The 20,181-nt window shown below is 40.9% G+C and overlaps 1 protein-coding gene across 3 annotated transcripts in view; it reads right to left on the reverse strand.

Annotated features, from left to right (window-relative positions):
- fras1 (Fraser extracellular matrix complex subunit 1) overlaps positions 1 to 20,181 on the reverse strand; it is a 617,312-nt gene that overhangs the window by 213,536 nt on the left and 383,595 nt on the right. For all 3 annotated transcript variants that reach the window (XM_068039139.1, XM_068039130.1, XM_068039149.1), the window contains exons 26-28: positions 13,239 to 13,379; positions 10,096 to 10,366; positions 8,022 to 8,106 (exon numbers count right to left, since the gene is read on the reverse strand). In XM_068039139.1, the coding sequence (XP_067895240.1) occupies positions 8,022 to 8,106; positions 10,096 to 10,366; positions 13,239 to 13,379 (497 nt within the window). The remainder of the gene's footprint in view (positions 1 to 8,021; positions 8,107 to 10,095; positions 10,367 to 13,238; positions 13,380 to 20,181) is intronic.

Below are 20,181 nucleotides of genomic sequence, written 5' to 3' on the forward strand. Positions count from 1 at the left end.
TTACCTGACAGCACCACAGGGGTTTCCTGCACGCCTACAAACCCACCCAGGTTAAACCTGGAAGTGGGCGGGATCATGTTGGTTTTCTGATCCAACGCCACTTTTTGAGTCTTTAAGCCCCCCATGGCAGTTAAAATTCTGCCCTATGAGCAAATATCGAAATGTGTCGGTACAGGAGGAACTCTGTGGATAAGTACCCGACAGTGCTGGTATAGGACGAACCTAATGTTCCTGAAACCCTCATTCATGTCTTTGTTACCTCTAGACATGACTTTGCAATGCTCTCCTGACTATCCACCCACCTTGCACCCTCCATAAACTTGAGCTCATCCAAAACTCTGCTGCCCATATCCCAATTCACACCAAATCACATTCACCCAACACATCTGTGCTTGCTAGCTTACATTGGTTTCTATTCCGGCAATGCCTCCATTTTAAATTTCTCATCCTTGTTTTCAAGTCCCTGCATGGCCTTACCCTTGCCTATCTCTGTAACCTCCTCCAGCCCTACAACCCTCTGAGATTTCTCTTCCAATTCTTGCCTTTTGCATATCCCTGATATTTCATTGTTCCACCACAGGTAGTCATGTCATTAATTGCCTAGTCCCTAAGCTCTGGTATTCCCTCTCTAAACCTCTCTGCCTCTCTACATCTCACTCATCCTTTTAGATGCTCATCAAAATTTACTTCTTTGTACAAACTTTTGTCACTTATCCTAATATCTCCCTATGTGGCTCAGTGTTAAATGCTGTGTGATGAAACTCCTGTGACATATCTTGGGATGTTTACTATAGGTGCTATATAAATGTAAGTTGTTGTTGTTGTTGTTGTAGTAGTAATGGATTGGTACCTAACAATGAGAACTCAGTAGCAGTACAGGAGCTATCTAAACGAGCACTCAAAGTGGTGGTCCAGGAAGAACTGTACGAATACCTGCCAATAATGACACTCACTTAAAGCATTAATAGCTCTTTGAATGCTTCACTTTTATTTTCTGTTCAGATTTTATGTCTCTTTACTCTTCTACTATGCATGTTTTGCTGATTCATCGCAAGGTCTTTGACAAAACAGCCTTCTCTTCTTTCAAGCAGGAGTCATTTTTAGGTATAATGTGACAAGGCTGTCTGAACATCATGTGGAGCATTTTTCTATTTAGGACTAATGATTCTGTAGATAGAAAATATATGTTTATATGAATTATTAATTATACTTATCATTAAGTTTACCTTCCATAAAAATGCCTAAAGAAAAAAAGATCACCATATTCGTGTGATATGTAAATCTATGCGACAAAGCCAGAGTACAAAAAAAATCTTGTCAGCCTGGAAGATAATTGTTGAGCTTGTTAATTATTCAGCAATGATTTACTTGAAAGGACTGACAGGAGATTCAACAGATACTAATGATATGGGCAGAGCCACAATAGCCACTCTCTATTTGAACTCAGCTATCCCAGCCACTTTCTCCTCTGAATCCTTGCAGTACTACCTATTTCCCTCACACTATCCAGACAGGCATACCTTGCATGTCAAAGCACTCAGCACAGCTAAATCCAATGACAGCAACCAGCAAAAACATGACCGTGGCAGCAAACCATTCAAACTACAGGAAGCAGTTGGACTGAATGTTCAGCTGGCAGAGAAAGGGGAAGAGAAAGCCTCAGAACGATATATTAAAACATGATTACTTTTAGCTCCTGATTGACAGTATCTCTGATATACATTCCCTTATAAGCACAGTACTATTACACTACATAATGATCTACCTAGTTTCCATCATGGGCGAACCATTAGTACAGGATTGGAGGGTACCAAGGAGAAAGCCCACCACCACCTACTTACTGCAACCGTCAGTGGGCAATAAATGGGGCCTCATCAACATCACCCACATTCTAAGGATGAATTTAAAATAACTTCTTGTTAGGTAATTTGTAACTGCTATTCCAGTCTTCCAACCAAGATGAAAGGTTAAAATGGAATAATTAAGAGGGTATATAAGTATTTCTCAGATTTGCTTGTATGCTTGAAAATATCTTTCTCTGTATGTAAACTGACTCACTCGTAGGTTACGTGTTATGCTGAACACACAATAGGGTAATCAAAGCAACTGGCTGCTTTCTACTTTATTGAATAACTCAATCAACAACACAAAGGCTGGGATTTTATTCAGGCGATGGGGGTCTCGACCTCTGAAAAAAGCACTGGCAAAAACCCCATGTCAGCTCTTCTGTGGGAGGCCCACCGAATCAAGTGCCAATCAGGTACTTAGGTGGACAGTGGCACAAAGACCCCAGCGACAGAAGTCCCACCCGCTGAGAGCTGCCGGCCAATCAGAGGCCAGCAGCTCTTTAACTGAGCAGTGCCAGCAGCTACCTGAGGCCAAGGAGCGATGTTGGACCCAGGTCACAGTAAGGTCAGGGTGGGAGGAATCTCATGGGGTGGGGGTTGCAGGAGAGGGGGGTGTAAGGGGTCAGCAGCAAGGGGAGGGGGTGGCGTTTAGCGGGCAGCTCCCCTCCCCCAATGCCAGGACCCTCATTCAGGCACTAAGTGCCTTTTAATGACGGACCTCCATGGTGACAGGCCCACCCGCTGCTGGGCTAATTGTAGTGGTGGGATTAGGCTCTTAGTTGGGCATTAATTGCCACGTAAAGGCCTCAATTGGCAGCGGTGCAGGAAGGCCATTCATAGGCCTTTCCACCCCAGACTTAATTTCGGTGGAGGCAGGAATGTGGTGGGGCTCCCCCCCAACCCCCCGCCACCACCGCACCCGATTACATGCTCTCTCCGCCTCCAAACCTGGTGCAGGGAAGAGTATAAAATTCCACCAAAGTGTCTGGGCCAATCATTCACCTTTGCTAGAAGCATGCCATAATGGTATGGATTTCAAAGAAATGGAGTACCTGATACCAGGGACTTCTTCACTATCCCATGTTATGAATACAAGTCCAGTTGGAATGTCATAGTATCCATGAGCATCTACTGAAGCTTGATAGATTCTGAATTGTATGCTAGACCATCAAGGGGTAACTTTACCCAGGGCTGGAATTCAGGCAGGCAGGGAGGGTGCGAGGTGAGCACCAAATATTTTGGCACCTTGAGCCCGGATGATTTAAATTCTGCACCCCACCTACATGCTGCTGGTTCGATACAGACGGGAAGAGGCAGCTGGGCAGCGGAGACAAGCGGATGTTTGGACAGCAGAAGGTCTGTTTGGGGTCTGCTTATCTGAACTGCTTTAAAAGCAGAATTTAATTTTGATAAGCTAGTAGCAAAAAGAAACAGTGAATAATGAAAATCTAAAATAGAACCAAAAGTTCTGGAAAAGCACAGCAGGGCCAGTCAGCATTTGAACAAAGGATGATGCCTAACTAATCTGCTTTCATTCAGATGCTTATTGGTTTGTGCATTTTGTGATTTTTTTGATGTGAGAATTTAGAAAATACATATGGGTGGAGATCAGAAAAAAAAGGGGCAGCCACACTACTAGGAGTGTACTCATAGACCCCAAATAGTGAGAGAGAGATAGAGGAACAAATATGTCGGCAAATTTCTGTGTGCAAAAACTATAGGGCAATACTAGTTGGGAATATCAACTAACCTAATATCAAATGGGAGACATAGTGTGAAGGGCACAGAGGGCCTGCACGTAACAAGCCCAACGAGAGGGGGTGCAATTCTAGATTTAGTCTTCGGTAATGAAGCTGGGCAAGTAGATGAAGTAGCAGTGGGTGACCATTTTGGAGATAGCGATCATAATAGTTAGTTTTAGCATAATCATGGAAAAGGACAAAGGTAAGACAGAAGTTAAAGTTCTAAATTGGGGGAAGGCAAATTTTACAAAACAGAGAGGTGATCTAGCAAAAATGGACTGGATACAGCTACTCGAAGGAAAATCTGTGGCAAACCAGTGGGGGGCATTCAAAAGCAAGATTCTACAGGCACAGTATAGGCTTGTTCCCACAAAGATAAAGGGTGGTACATCCAAATCTAGAGCCACCTGGTTATCTAGAAGCTTACAGGGTAAGTTGAAGCAGAAAAAGAAAGCTTATGACAATCACAAAAAACTTAATACTTTAGAAAGCCTAGAGGAGTATAGAAAGTGCGGGGTCAAATAAAAAAGGAAATTAGAAAAGTAAAAAGAGGACATGAAAAACTACTGGCAGGTAAAATCAAGGAAAACCCAAAGATGTTTTATCAGTACATTAAGAGCAAGAGGATGACTAAGGAAAGGGTAGGGCCTATCAGAGATGTACAAGGGAACTTACATGTGGATGCAGAAGATGTGGGAAGGGTTCTTAATGGGTTATTTGTCTCAGTCTTCACAAAGGAGAGGGATGATGCAGACATTGTAGTAAAAGAGAAGTGTGAAATAATAGATACAATTAGCAAAATGAGAGAGTAAGTACTAGAGGGTCTGACATCCTTGAAAGTGGATAAATCATAAGGGCCAGATGGATTGCATCCCAGGTTTTTAATGGAAGCCAGGGAGGAAATAACGGATGCACTGAGGATCATCTTCAAATTCTCACTAGATACGGGCGAGGTGCCAGACGACTGGAGGTCTGCAAACGTTATACCATTGTTTAAAAAGGGTGATAGGGATAGACCAAATAATTATAGGCCAGTCAGTCTAACCTCGGTGGTGAGTAAATTATTCGAATCAATTCTGAGAGACAGGATAAACTGCCACTTAGAAAGGCACAGATTGATCAGGGATAGTCAGCATGGATTTGTTAAGGGAAGGCCATGTCTTACTAACTTAATTGAATTCTTTGAGGAATTAACAAGGAGGATTGATGAGGGTGGTGCAGTGGATGTGGCCTACATGGATTTTAGTAAGGCATTTGACATGGTCCCGCATGGCAGACTGGTCAGTAAAATGAAAGCCCATGGGATACAGGGGAATGTAGTAGATTGTATCCAAAATTGGCTCAGGGCCAGGAAACAAAGGGTAGTAGTCGACGGATGTTTTTGCAAATGGAAAGCTATTTCCACTGGCATTCCACAGGGCCCAGTGTTGGGTCCCTTGCTGTTTGTGGTATATATTAATGATTTGGACTTAAATTTGCTGATGACACAAAAATTGGCCGTGTAGTTGATAGTGAAGAGGATAGCTGTAGACTCCAGAATGATATCAATGGTTTGGTTGAGTGAGCGGAAATGTGGCAAATAGAATTCAATCTAGAGAAGTGTGAGGGAATGCACTTGGGGAGGGAAAATAAAGCGAGGGAAAATAAAGCGAGGGAATACACAATAAAGAGGAGGATATTGAGAGGGGTAGAAGAAGTGAGAGATCTTGCAGTGCATGTCCACAGGTCCCTAAAGGTGGCAGGACAGGTAGATAAAGTGGCGAAGAAGGCATATGAAATGCTTTCCTTTACTGGTCGAGGTAGAGAATACAAAAGCAGGGATGTAATGCTGCAACTGTATAAAACGCTGGTTAGGCCACAGCTGGAGTATTGTGTACAGTTCTGGTCAACACATTACAGGAAGGACATAATTGCTCTGGAGAGAATACAGAGGAGATTTACAAGAATGTTGCTAGAGCTTTAAAGTTGCAGCCATGAAGAAAGATTGGATAGGCTAGGGTTGTTTTCCTTTGAACAGAGGAGGCTGAGGGGTGACTTAATTGAGGTGTACAAAATTATGAGGGGCCTAAATAAGAGTAGACAGGAAGGACCCGTTTCCCCTAGCGGAGAGGTCAATTATCAGGGGGCACAGATTTAAGGTGATTGGTAGAAGGATTAGAAGGGACATGAGGAAAAACCTTTTCATCCGGAGGGTGTTGGGTGTCTGGAATTCACTGCCAGGAATGGTGGTGGAGGCAGAAACCCTCAATTCTTTTAAGAGGTACCTGGACATGTACCTGAAGTGCTGTAACCTACAAGACTATGGACCAGGTGCTGGAAGGTGGAATTAGATTGGGCGGCTAGTTTTTTCAGTCGGCACGGACATGACGAGCTGAATGGCCTCCTTCTGTGCTGTAATTTTTCTATAGTTCTATAACTACAAGGTAGATTGCTAGGTGCTATGATGCTATGCTATGAAGTTGTATATCAGAAGTTTTAGTGTGAGGTTCTCCACAAGGCAAGTTTGCAATTTTGACCACGTCATCAGAGGAGAGCCATAACACACAAGTCATGGGTGGATTTGTTTTTGTTTACATGAAGGTGAAGGATGTAGTTATATAAATGGAAACAAAGCATTTTCATTTACTCCTTTCACCTCAACACCTTTTTCTTTAAGACGTGCTGCAACTAAAGCCTGTGAAGTTCTAGTTTCAAGTACTTCACAGCATATCTGTGAAGCCCTATACCATTTTGTTTTCCTACTGTTCTTTCTTACCTAAAAAAAAATTACATTCTCTTTGTCATGACCCTGTTGTTTTTTTTCAGGAAATATGCAGTGTGCCTTTAAGGCTGTAAGAGATCAGTACATTTTTAAGGCAGCAAGCCTCATAAGTTGCCAAGTGAAAGTGCATCCTGTTTGCCCTGCAGACAACCATACAGAGAGGGAGAACAAGCCAGCTTCAGGAGTTACTGGAAAGTGCATCTTGGTTGTCCTGGATACAACCATTCAGAGATAGAGAACAGGACATACAATGTTGCTGTTTAACTTTGAAACTAGCTGGAAAAAAACTGGCCTTGCAGAGACAGTTGAGAAACAAACTGTTCTGACAGACACAGCTGTGCCAGCCTGTACTGAAGGAGAGACCTCTCAGTCAATTTAAACTGTTTATTATTACCTCTCAAAATTCTAAAAGTTAAGCCAGATTGATTCTTTTGAAAGTGGTTGCGAATTATTTATCTGCTGTGGTCATCACTGGAAAGAAGATGAGTTTGAAGCTTCAAATGTTGAACTGAATTACTGAATGACCTATTGATGAAGAACGGTTTTCTTTTCCTTATCGGACCCTGAAAGATTGCGAGTGGACTTTGAATCAGAGGACTGTTCATCAGGAAGCCTAAATCTGCAAGGACTTTACTGTTATTTCTATTTTTAAATATTGTTTTATCTTAGTGGTGTTTAAGATTATAGTTTTTGTTAATAAACCATTAATTTATTGATATCTAAAGATAGCTGGTTTGGTTCGCCTCATTCAGGGGTTACTAGATTGTTCAATTCGGCTGCTGCTTTCTTTGATTTGGAAAGCTTAAAGATATATGCTATGCGACCTGTGGGGCGGCAGGACTGAATTGACAGTGTGTTGCTCCCACCGCAATCAGAATCATAAATTTTGTTTTGAGCGGTCATGTCATAACATCTTCCACAGTACAAAAGTTCATTTGGTTTTACAACTTGGGCAGACATTTGTACTGCGAAATCTGCCTTGCTCTCGGTGAGATGCAAACTTCCTCAACACAACAGCCTCAGCCATAGTACCTTGATGTCTCTCATCAACTCATAACTTGACCTGCAGCAAAGCAAGTACCCAAACCTAAATGCAAGTCGCAATTTTTTAAAAACAAATGCCTTCCAATACCATGATAATACTTTATTTGTCAAGAGAGCAATGTAACACAACACAAGTAGTTCCCATTGCAAACACTTCCAGTTTCGGGAGTTAAAAGATACTGACGTACAAATGGGCACATGTTTTCAGAACACTGACCTAACTCTTAGAACAGACTCACACTTTGTTGCTTATATTTTATTCCTTCAGAGAAAAGAAGAGCAAGCACCATCTACCTGTCTGGTATCCTTTATTTACTGACAAGAGGTGCTCACAATGGGAAGTTCCTAGTTTTCAGATATATCATTTCCTCTACATTAAGATTATATGGCAATAACCTTATTCTCAAAACCTAGAATCCAGTTCTGGGAGGAGATTGCTAGAGATTAAAACAGGTGAAAGACTGATTCAACAATACCTCTGTGAAGAGAGGGAAAAATGATCAGTTCAGGTTAAAATCTGGGCATTGCTGTCCTCTAATTTACTTTACTGCAAGAAACCTCTACTTTTCAGTTAAAGATAAGATACTTTGAAAGTATAAGCAGGAAATATTTAATTTCAGTGAGTACCTTTAATGAAAGAGCTTGAATATTAATTGTTTCTGGAAGGGAGTATAACTGGTGGTCGCTGGCTTTCAGAGTAAACTGACCCTTCCTGGCAAAAATAAAAGACAAAAGAAAATATTAAAATAACAGAAAATTAGCAGTTTTTTTCATGTGAACTTTTACAAATTATGCTTAACTGACTTTATAAACTCATACAGAACATCAGAGGATTTGACCTTTGAAATCTAATCGTGCGCTGCAGCTTTGAAAATCTACACATGGTTCCCATTATATGACAGCTACACAATAAAGATGATTTCTGTGAACTTCTAATAACTAATAGTAGAATGGGAGCAATGCAAATATCCACAAAATATTCCCATTATTCAAAGTGTTTGCACCAATATTTAGTCATTTCTGTTCATATGTGTTCCCTATGTTCTCGGTCTGGCTGCAACCATCATCACCTTTGGTGTAGTCTCCAACACTGATCAACTTGTATCCATAAGTTCTGGCATTACTTTGGGGAAATGCTGTCAATTTTGATTCACTCAGTTAGCCATTCTCTGCTGCATATTTACAAATGCAGTTGTGATTTGATTGTTAAATAATCTCAATTTCATATGTTAACAATGTGCACAAGGTTCTAAATAGCAAGATTTTGAAATCAATTTGAAAGTTAACAATCCATGAAAATAATATTTTCAATAGCCTCTTAAGTGAACACTGCTCTTGGTCATCTGAAACCAAGCTAAAGAGTAGAGCATGCAACTTGACAAGAAGCATGTTAGTACAGGGAAACAATGGTATGTTCGTAAAGCACAGAAATTAACAATAGTGGCATATAAACTAATTAAAACATTCATATGATAATTCCACACACTATTTCACCCTCTAACAGATGTTAAAATAAAATTCAAATCACTGCAAGAAATATTAATGGCCCCGATTTTGCACTTAGTGCCGAAGAAATGGTGCTTGCTGCTGACCTCTAGCGATCCCTGTGGCATGATTTTCCCCTTCCCCGCTAGCAGTTTAAATCTGGCTCCAAGTGAAGGGGATGTCTTGCCATGGAGCAGCTGTGGTGTCAGCAAAGAGATAACATAGGAACATAGGAACAGGAGTAGGCCATTTATCCCCTGAGCCTGTTCCGCCATTCAATAAGATCATGGTTGATCGGCAGTCTAACTCCATATACTTACCATTGCTCAATCTCACTTCGTACCTTTGATTAATAAAAAGTTATCAATCTCAGATTTAAGATTAACAATTGATCGAGTAACAACTGCAGTTTGTAGAAGAAAGTTCCAAACTTCTACCAACCTTTGTGTGTAGAAGTGTTTTCTAACTGCACTCCTGAAAGATCTAGCTCTAAATTTAGCCCCCAGTCCTAAACTTTTTTTTATTCTTTTCATGGGATGTGGGCATTGCTGGCAACGCCAGCATTTGTTGTTCATCCCTGACTGCCCCTGAGAACTGAGTGACTTGCTAGGCCATTTGAGGGGGCGGTTAACAGTCAACCACAAGTAGGTCCAGAGTCGCATGTAGGCCAGATCAGGCAAGGACAGCAGATTTCCTTCCCTAAAGGACATTAGTGAACCAGATGGGTTTTTACGACAATCAATGATAGTTTCATGGTACCATTACTAGCTTTCAATTCCAGATTTATTTTATTAATTAAATTTAAATTCCACCAGCTGCCATAGTGGGATTTGAACCCATGTCCCCAGGGTAATAGCCTGGGCCTCTGGATTACTTGTTCAGTGACGTTACCACTATGCCACTGCTTCCCCCTTTTCCAACCAGCAGAAAAGGTTTCTCTCTATCTATCTGATTTATTCTCCTTAATGACAGTCAGTGTAATTAGATCAAATTTAAATCACACTCTCAACAGCCACATGAGTTACAACTTGCAAATTCGATTTATGAAAATTAAAAAATCTCTTTAAACATTGGAACACCATAAAAGCAGTTTGTAAACTAAGAGCAAGTGTATTGTTATCAACAGTGTATGCTGGTCTTAATAACTTAATGTTAGTGTCAGAAGGTCAGAATATGCAGGGAACATTGAAGAGGTCTGCTAGGCAAAAACCCTTACCTTGGTTTTTCTTTGTCATGAATAAAGCGAATGTTGTGCTCCCTCAGCTCTCGGATGGTGAATCTGTCTCCTTTCTGAAGATGGATCTGCTTCCCTTTTTCCATTTTAATCAGTCTCCCATTGTCAGGGGGGTTGACAAGGTGGAGAACGAGATTTTCAATCAGTGTGTCAGCATCATGTATGCTTATAAAGGTAGTGTCCAATACTTGGTTCCCACCGATGTCCACATTTACAGAGCTGTTTGCATGAAGTACTGGTGCATAAACATTAACTATAACGATAAAAATATTCATTAAGTTGATGAAGGATAGACTGATTTACTCAAAGTGTTAGGGCTGGATTTTCCTTTGCTATACCCAGATGAAATTTGGTAGTATAGAGGATGAAAATCAAGAAACATTGGATGGAGAGGCCTCCCATTACATTCCTGCCTTGACCTGGAATTTTTTTCCCCTGGCTTCCAGCCACCCATTCACCATTAGCCATTTCACTTATGAAGGATAGCAGGGAGGAGGAACTAGGCAACCTGGTTTATTTCCTTGTCTTCTGTTGCTGGAACCACAAACCCCAGGGACTACTAGGAGAGGGGTGGTGGTAAATCCTGGGGTAGCAGAAGGTGGCCCACTGAATGTCCTCTTAATAGGGAGAGGGCCCAACGGAACCAGATGCAGAGTAAAACTTCCTCATGCTGCTCCAACGAAGAGCCTCAGACCCAACCAGCTGCACTCTGCTCCAGCCTCACACAAGCCCACCTCCAGCCGCCACTCAATTATTCTGCAGACTCCCGGAAACAGTCTCATGGGTTTGCAGATCCAGTTTGAGAACTACTACATTAGTATGACATTTGTTTTCTATTTCCTACACCAGCCAACCTCAACCCAGTCCAAGTAACATTACTAATCAATACCTCATTAGTAGAGGTTTAGTGCTGAAGGCCCATGTCCATTAGGAGCTGGAACTAGATTCAGACAACTCAAACTCATTTTGAATAGGACCCTGACAACTAGCAAACGGAGAAGGCTTTTATCCCATCAGTCTGGACTGCATTTAAACCCATGTCTCAGAGGTGAAAGATACACTTCTTTTAAATTAAAAGTTTAATTTATATTAACTTTATTGAAAGCAAAGCTAAATATTATGAAGCATCCCACAGATGTGGTAACAATTATAGATTCCAATGCATTCATACATCAGAGGGGTTTGCAGTGAAATTAATCATTTGAGTAGTTTCATCTTGTGCCAAAACTATTTCTGACATGGCAACCTCCCACATCTTATACATGCTACATTGCTTAACTTTAACCTTCCACCATAACATCTAGTCCCACTTGCCACTTTGGCAACCTCTGAGTCAGATGGTTGTTTGCTCCAATCCCAGTCCAGGGACTTGAGCAGAAAATCTAGGCTGACAATCAGTGCAGTAATGACGATGTCATCTTTCGGATGAGATATTAAATTGAGGACCCATCTTCCCTCTCAGGTGGATGTAAAAATCCCATGGCACTACTTCAAAGAAGAGCAGGGGAATACTCCTCGGTACAAAAACAGAAAATGTTGGAAATATTCTAGTTCGCATCCGCAGTATTTTGCTTTTGTGTTGCAGTATCCTGGAAAAAATTTATCCCTCAACCAACATCGTTAGAAACAGATTATGTGATCACTATCATGGTCCTGTGGGACCTTGTGGTGTGCAAATGACTGTTGTGTTTCCTACATGACAACAGTGAGTACACTTCATTGACTGTAAAGTAATTCAGGATACCCTGAGGTTGTGAAAGTCACTATATAAATGGCACTATAATGCAAGTCTATTTGTTTTGTTCCACTTTTTGCTCTGGCTGCATTGTGTGACTAACTTCAAACACAGACTCCATGGATTCCACAAGGAGCCTTGCAGACAAACTGAACACAAATGATATTTATCCAGAAGGAATCTCATTATTTTGTGGGTTGTGTGCGAGAGAAATTGATGCAGCAGCTGATCTTCAATTACTACCTGTTTAATCACATAGTTATTTACAAAAGAGTTCACTGCTTATAAAATGCAGCCTTGTACTCAACAATACAGGCACTGATTGTATCTGAAACTTAGGTATTGCACTACCTGATGTCTCGGGCAAAAGATCTAATCACTACCTGGATTCCTTGATCAAACCCTGCTTGATTTTCTTGTATTTTGTCTACTGCTTTTATAATCAGTACTGCAGTTTCAGATCTTCCTTGGAATCAATGAATTGAATGAAAAGAGATTATCTGGTCTAGTTATCTTTCTCTAGTTATGTTATCTTTTAGTGTGAATACAACTAACAGACTTTAGAAAATAGACAAGAGTTATAGGGCCGATTCCCCAATGTCACCCGTGGGAGTGCCCCTTCACATCCAGTGTGTGAGCAGAGTGGAATTGGACAGGCAGGTCTGAGCACAAGGGTCATCACACTCCTGATTCAGTGGATGTTGATGTTTGAAGTCATGTTGAGAGCAGGCACAGACCTCAATATGCTCTTGAAAATTATTAAAATGTGTGTTAATAGATCCCACAACAAAATGTTTCCTTGCTGGTTCACTCTTTCTGTGCTGCTTGCCCATTTAAAAAGGTATTTCTGGGCTTTCATGCTCTTTGTGGAGAGTGTCTATTTTTAAAGCTGAACTGAGTGGTTCATAAAAAGCTGGATTTTTGCTGAAGATTTTGTTTGGATGTACTGAGATTTATGTATTCTTTACTTGTACAATGGCTTTTACTGCTGCTTGTTGCTGAACTTTTGAAATACAGGACTTCTTTTTGCTCAGAACTCCAACGCCCAATCTCCTAACACCCTGTTCAGCATGGGCCTTGCCAATGACTGTCGTAAAGTTGGAGGTGGAACCAAGCTCTGTGTTCAACTCAGGCTGCATGCAACATTAAACAATGCCACTTTTAATGCAACAACCCTTCAGGTGCTCCTGCACCCTTCATTCCCTATCTACCTTTTGCCATAACATTCCTTGCATACCCAGAAAATGCACAGAACCTATGGGAATTGTTTAAATGAAACTGATGGGGTCGCGTGACCACCTTACTTAAACGAGAGCATGTAAGAGCACAGGAATCACAGCTCATTTCCCCCACCATTGGGGAGCCAGCCCTTATTTCTACAATTTCTTACCTTCACATACCCTCTTGAACACATTACCATAGTGACCTGGACCACAATCAGGAACACAGAGCTCATTCTTCAGGAAGGTGGTGCTATCACATAACTTGCACTGCACGACACTGTCGCATTCCAAACACCCAGCAGAACAAGCTACCAGTTAAGAGAAAAACATTCAATAAGTGAAAATGCTGGAGTTGAGAAGACCTACAGCAATAAATGAACAATAGTGTGAAGGGGATCAAAACATGCAAGGCCAAATAAATCAGTAGTGTCAGGTTTGAAATCAGTGAGAACATTTGGGGCAAATTTTTTTTTTAATATTCTTTCATGGGATGTGGGCGTCGCAGGCCAGGCCAGCATTTATTGCCCATCCCTAATTGCCCTTGAACTGAGTGGCTTGCTAGGCCATTTCAAGGGCATGTAAGAGTCAACCACATTGCTGTGGATCTGGAGTCACATGTAGGCCAGCAGATTTCCTTCCCTAAAGGACATTCGTGAACCAGATGGGTTTTTACAACAATCGACAATGGTTTCATGGCCATCATTCGACTAGCTTTAAATTCCAGATTTATTAATTGAATTCAAATTTCACCTTCTGCTGTGGTGGGATTCGAACCCATGTCCCCAGAGCAATACCTAGGTCTCTGGGTTACTAGTCAAGTGACAATACCAGTACGGCACCACCTCCCCTTAGAGGTTAAGTAAACCTCTAAGCTATTCATCAATGACTTGGGAAGAACAAATTATTGAATATACAACTACACAGAAAATACTAACTGTACAAGAAAATTACATTATTGTCCTTTTATTATATGTACCAAGCCATAGCTCATGGATCTAGTCATGAACACATAGTGTCAACGTGATTTACTGCTGGCTTTGCTGTAGCAAGATAACTGTTTTCATATAGAGCTAAGAAACAGTAAGAAGCAGAAAACATTGGTAGGAGTTGTTTATCGGCCACCAGACAGTAGTGGTAATGTAGGGTGGGCACAGTATAAATCAGGAAATTAGAGGTGCATGTAGCAAGGATAATACAGTAACTATCAGAGACTTCAATCTACATATAGACTAGGCCAACCTAATTAGCATTAATGCTGTGGAGAATGAATTCCTGGAATATATATGAGATGGTTTTCTAGAACAGCATGTTGAGGAACTAACTAGACAATGGGCTATTTTAGATCTGGTATTGTTCAATGAGAAAGGGATAACTAATAATCTTGTTGTAAAGGTGCCTCTAGGAAAGAGTGACTAGAATATGATAGAATTTTGCTTAAATTTGAAAGTGATGTAGTTCAATCCGAAACTAGGGCCTTAAATCTAAACAAAGGAAATTACGTAGGTATGAGGGGCAATTGTCCATGGTAGATTGGGAATCTATATTAGAGGGTGTGACAGTAGACAGGAAATGGCTAGCATTTAAAGAATTAATACATGGTTTACAACAAATTTACATTCCTTTGAGGCACAAAAACACAGCAGGAAAAGTGATCCAACCATGGCTAACAAAAGAAGTTAAGGATTGTATTAGATCAAAGGGAGAGGCTTATAAAGTTGCCAAAAAAGTAGTACACCTGAGGATTGGGAGCATTTTAGAATTCAGCAAAGGAGGACCAAGAAACTGATAAAGAAAGAGAAAATAGAACATGAAAGTAAACTAGCAAGAAACATAAAAACAGACTATCAAAGCTTCTATAGGTAAGTAAAAAGGAAAAGATTAGCAAGACAAATGTGGGCTCATTACAGGCAGAGTCAGGGGAATAAGGAAATGGCAGAGAAACTAAACAAATACTTTGTGCCTGTCTTCATGGAGGAAGACACAAAAAAATCTCCCAGGAATACTAGAGAACCAAGGGACTAGCGAGAATGAGGAACTGAAAGAAATTAGTACTAGAGTATTGCTGAAAACAGAGACATTTTGTCAAAGCTTTTCGTCTTGTACTCATCAAGACAATTCGCAAGATTTTGGAGTGGTTCCTGCAGATTGGCAGGTAGAAAATGTAACCCTACTATTTAAGAAAGGAGGGAGAGAGAAAAGGGGGAACCATAGACCTGTTAACCTGACATCAGCAGTAGGGAAAATGCTAGAATCTATTATAAAGGATGTGATAACTGGACACTTAGAAAATAATAGTAGGATTGGGCAGAGTCAACATGGATTTATGAATTGGAAATCATGTTTGACAACTGTTAAGAGTTGTAAGAGGATTTAGCTAGCAGAATATGAGAAATATGGGGGAACCAGTGGATGTGGTGTATTTGGATTTTCAGAAGGCTTTCAATAAGGTCCCAGATAAGAGGTTAGTAAGCAAAATTAAAGCACATGGGCTTGGGGATAATATACTGCAATGGATTGAGAATTGGTTAACAGACAGAAAACAGAGTGTAGAAATAAATGGGTCATTTTCAGGTTGGCAGGCTGTGACTACTGCAAGTATCAGTGCTTGGGCCCCAGCTATTCACAATCTATATCAATGATTTGGATGTGGGGATCAAATGTAATATTTCCAAGTTTGGTGATGACACAAAACTAGGTGGGAATCTGAGTTGTGAGGAGGATGCAAAGAGGCTTCAGGGGGATTTAGACAGGTTAAGTGAATGGGCAAGAACATGGTAGATGGAATATAGTGTAGAAAAATGTGAAGTTATCCACTTTGGTAGGAAAAACAGAAATGCAGAGTATTTCTTAAATGGTGAGAGATTGGGAAGTGTTATGTCCAAAGGGACCTGGGTGTCCTTGTTCATAAGTCACTGAAAGCTAACATGCAGGCACAGCAAACAACTAGGAAGGCAAATGGTATATTGGCATTTATTATGTAAGTGGAAAGGGCTAATGAATAATCTTGTTGTAAAAGAACCTTTCAGGATGAGTGACCATATGATAGAATTTTACATTATGTTTGAAAGTGAGGTAGTTCAATCTGAAGCCAGGGCATTAAATTTAAACAAAGGAAATTATGAAGGTATGACGGGCAAATTGGCTGAGGTGGATTGGGAAAATACATTAATAGGTATGACAGTGCATTGGCAATGGATAGTCTTTAAAGAAATATTGCATAGTTTACAGAAAATATACATTCCTTCGAGGCACAAAAATCCCAACAGTAAAGGCAGTCAACCGTGGATAACAAAGGAAGTTAAGGATTGTATAAGATTAAAAGAAAAGGCCTTTAAAGTTGCCAGAAATAGTATTGGAAATAGATTGAGAATTGGGATGATTTTAGAATACAACAAAGGGGGACGAAGAAACTGATAAAGAAAGGGAGAACAGAATATCAATGTAAGCTAGCCAAAAATATAAAAACAGACAGTAAAAGCTTCTATAGGTACGTAAAAAGGAAACATTTGGCAAAGACAAATGTGGGTTTATTACAGGCAGAGCAAGGAGAATTTTTAATGGGGATAAAGAAATGGCAGAGAAGCTAAATGATTACTTTGTGTCTGTCTTCACTGAGGAAGATACAAGAAATCTCCCAGAATTAGAGATCCAAGAGATTAGGAGGAATGAGGAATTGAAGGAAATTAGTATTGGTAAGAAGGTTGTATTGGAGAAATTAATGGGGCTGATGGTTGATTAGTCCCTAGGACCTGATATTCTACATTCCACAGTGTTGAAGAGGTAGCTATGGAGATCGTGGATGCATTGGTAATAATCTTCCAAAATTCCATAGATTCTGGAGCTGATCCTGCAAATTGGAAGGTAGCATATGTCACCCCACTATTTAAGCAAGCAGAGAGTAGGAATAAATGGGCCATTCTCTCGTTGGCAGGCTGTGACTAGTGGGGTACCGCAGGGATCAGTGCTTGGGCTCCAGCTGTTCACAAAATATATCAATGATTTGGATGTGGGGACCAAATGTAGTATTTCCAAGTTCGCAGGTGACACAAAACTAAGTGGGAATGTGTGTTGTGAGGAAGATGCAAAGCAGCTTCAAGAGGATCTGGACAGACTTGGTGAGTGGGCAAGAATGTGGCAGATGGAATATAATGTGGAAAAATGTGAGGTTATCCACTTTGTTAGGAGGAATAGATGTGCAGAGTATTTCTTAATTGGTAAGAGATTAGAAAGTGTAGATGTACAAAGGGACCTGGGTGTCCTCGTCAATAAGTCACTGAAAGCTAACATGCAGGTGCAGCAAGCAGTTAAGAAGGCAGATGGTATGTTAGCCTTTATTGCAAGAGGATTTGAGTACAGGAGTAGTGATGTCTTGCTTCACTTGTCTAGAACTTTGGTTAGACTGCTGGAGTACTGTGTGCAGTTTTGGTCCCCTTACCTTTGGAAGGATATGATTGCCATAGACAGAGTGCAACAAAGGTTCACCAGACGTGTTCCCGGGATGGCAGGACTGTCCTATGAAGAGAGATTGGGAAACTGGGCCTGTATTCTCTAGAGTTTCGAAGAATGAGAGGTGATCTCATTGAAACCTACAAAATATTTAAAGGGATAGACAGGGTCGATGTAGCTAAGATGTTTCCCCTGGTTGGGGAGTCTAGAACCAGGGGACACCATTTCAAAATAAAGGGGAAGCCACTTAGGACAGAGATGAAGAGAAATTTCTTTACCCAGAGGGCTGTGGAAGCTCAGTCATTGAGTATGTTTAAAGAAGAGATTGACAGATTTCTAAATACCAATGACATAAGGGGATATGAGGATAGTGTGGGAAAAAGGCATTGAAGTGGATGATCAGCCATGATCGTGTTAAATAGTGGGGCAGGCTCGATGGGCTGAATGGCCTATTCCTGCTCCTAAGTTCCTATGTTCCTTTATTTCAAGAGGATTTCAGTACAGGACTCAAGAAGTTTTGCTGTAATTGTATAGAGCCTTGGTGAGACCGCACCTAGAATATTGTGTACAGTTTTGGTCTCCTTACTTAAGAAAGAATATACTTGTCACAGAGGGAGTGCAACAAAAGTTCACCAGACTGATTTCTGGCGAGATTGTCATATGAGGAGAGACTGAGGAGACTGGACCTATATTCTCCAGAGTTCAGAAGAATGAGAGGTGATCTTATTGAAGCATACAAAATTCTTACAGGGCCCAACAGGGTGAACGCAGGAAGGAGGTTTCTCGTGGATGGGGTTCTAGAACCAGGGGACACAGTCTCAGAATAAGGGGTAGGCCATTTAGGACTGAGATGAAGAGGAGTTTCTTCACTCATAGGATTGCGAATCTTTGGCATTCTCTATTCAGGGGGCTGTGGAGGCTCAGTCATTGAGTATTTCAAGACAGAGATCGTCAGATTTCCAGATAGTAAAGATATCAAGGGATATGGGAATAGTACAGGAAAATATTATTGAGGTAGATCAACTATGATCTAGTTGAATGGCTGAGCAGGCTCGAGGAGCTGAATGGCCTACTCCTGCTCCTATTTTCTGTGTTCATCTATAAAATAATAACCAGCTAATCAACATCTCTGCAGGGATGTGCTTATTCAAACACAAAACCATCAGCTCCTAAAACCACTGAAGTATGGATGTTATAATTATACCTTGAAAGGAAGGGAGCTTGTGCTTAACAAAACTATGAGAGTTTTTTTGAGGTAATTAGCAGGGGAAATACGGGCAAAAAACATTCAATAAGGTGACACACAAGAAGTTATGGAACAAAATTAAGGCTCATGGGATTGGAGTAACATATTAGCACAGACTATGGCTCAGTTAGAGATCAGAAAACAGAGAGTAAGAATAAATGGGCATTTTCCGATTGACAGGCTGTAACTAGCAGGGTACCTCAAGGATCAGTGCTCTGGCCTCAGTTCTTTGCAATCTATGTCAATACCTTGGATGAGGGGTTCGTGGGTAACATATCCAGGTTTGCTGACAATACAAAGTTAAGTGGGAAAATAAGCTGTGAGGAGGACACAAAGAGGCTGCAAAGGGATATAGACAGGTTGAGTAAGTAGCCAAGAACATGACAGATAGAATACAATGTGGGACAGTGTGAAATTATCAAGTTTGGTAGGGAAAAATAGAAAAGCAGATTTTTTTTTTTAATGGTGACATGATGGGTCCTGGGTGTCCCTGTACATGAATCACAGAAAGTTAACATGCAGATACAGTTTGCAACTAGGAAGGCAAATTGTATGCTAGCCTTTATTATAAAGGGATTGAAGTATAAAAGCAAAGAAGTCTTACTACAGTTATATAGGGTCTTGGTGAAGCCACACCTGAAGTACTGCGTACAGTTTTGGTCTCCTTATCTAAGGAAGGATATAACTGTCTTAGAGGAAGTGCAACAAAGGTTCACTAGACTGATTCCTGAGATGAAAGGGTTGTTCTATGAGGAGAGATTGAGTAGATTCGGCCTATATTCCTTAGAATTTTGAAGAATGAGAGGTTATCTAATTGAAACACACTAAATTCTTAAGGGGCTTGACAGAATAGATGCGAGGAGGATGTTTCCCCTGGCTGGGGAGTCTAGAACTGGGGATCACAGTCTCAGAAAAAGAGGTCAGCCCTTTAGGACTGAGTGAGGAGAAATATCTTCACTCAAAGGCTTGTGAATCTTTGGAATTGTCTACTTCCCAAGAGCTGTGGCTGCTCTGTATACTCAAGATGCAGATTGATAGATTTTTGGGTACTAAGGGAATAAAGGACATGGGGACAGTGCAGGAAGGTGCAGTTGAGGTAGATGATCAGCTGAATGATGAAGCAGGCTCAAAAGGCTGAATGGCCACTCCTATTTCTTAAGTTTAATTTCATTGCTGCCTGAGACCCTCTTATACCTTAGCTATTTTCCTCTCCCTTGCTGCAAGAGTGCTTCGGCTAATTGTAGAACCCCAGGTGAGATTAGCTAACCAACACAGACCCTGAGCCAATCTTCACATCCACTGGACCCAAACAGCTCAATTGTACACTGGACAATAGAGTTACAAACTGAGATACCTCTGGAGCTATAACTATGTTTTCACATTTATCACTGCAAGTATGGGAACAGACTTTGCATAGA

This window comes from Heterodontus francisci, chromosome 1 (assembly GCF_036365525.1).
Source record: "Heterodontus francisci isolate sHetFra1 chromosome 1, sHetFra1.hap1, whole genome shotgun sequence".
NCBI lineage: Eukaryota > Metazoa > Chordata > Chondrichthyes > Heterodontiformes > Heterodontidae > Heterodontus > Heterodontus francisci.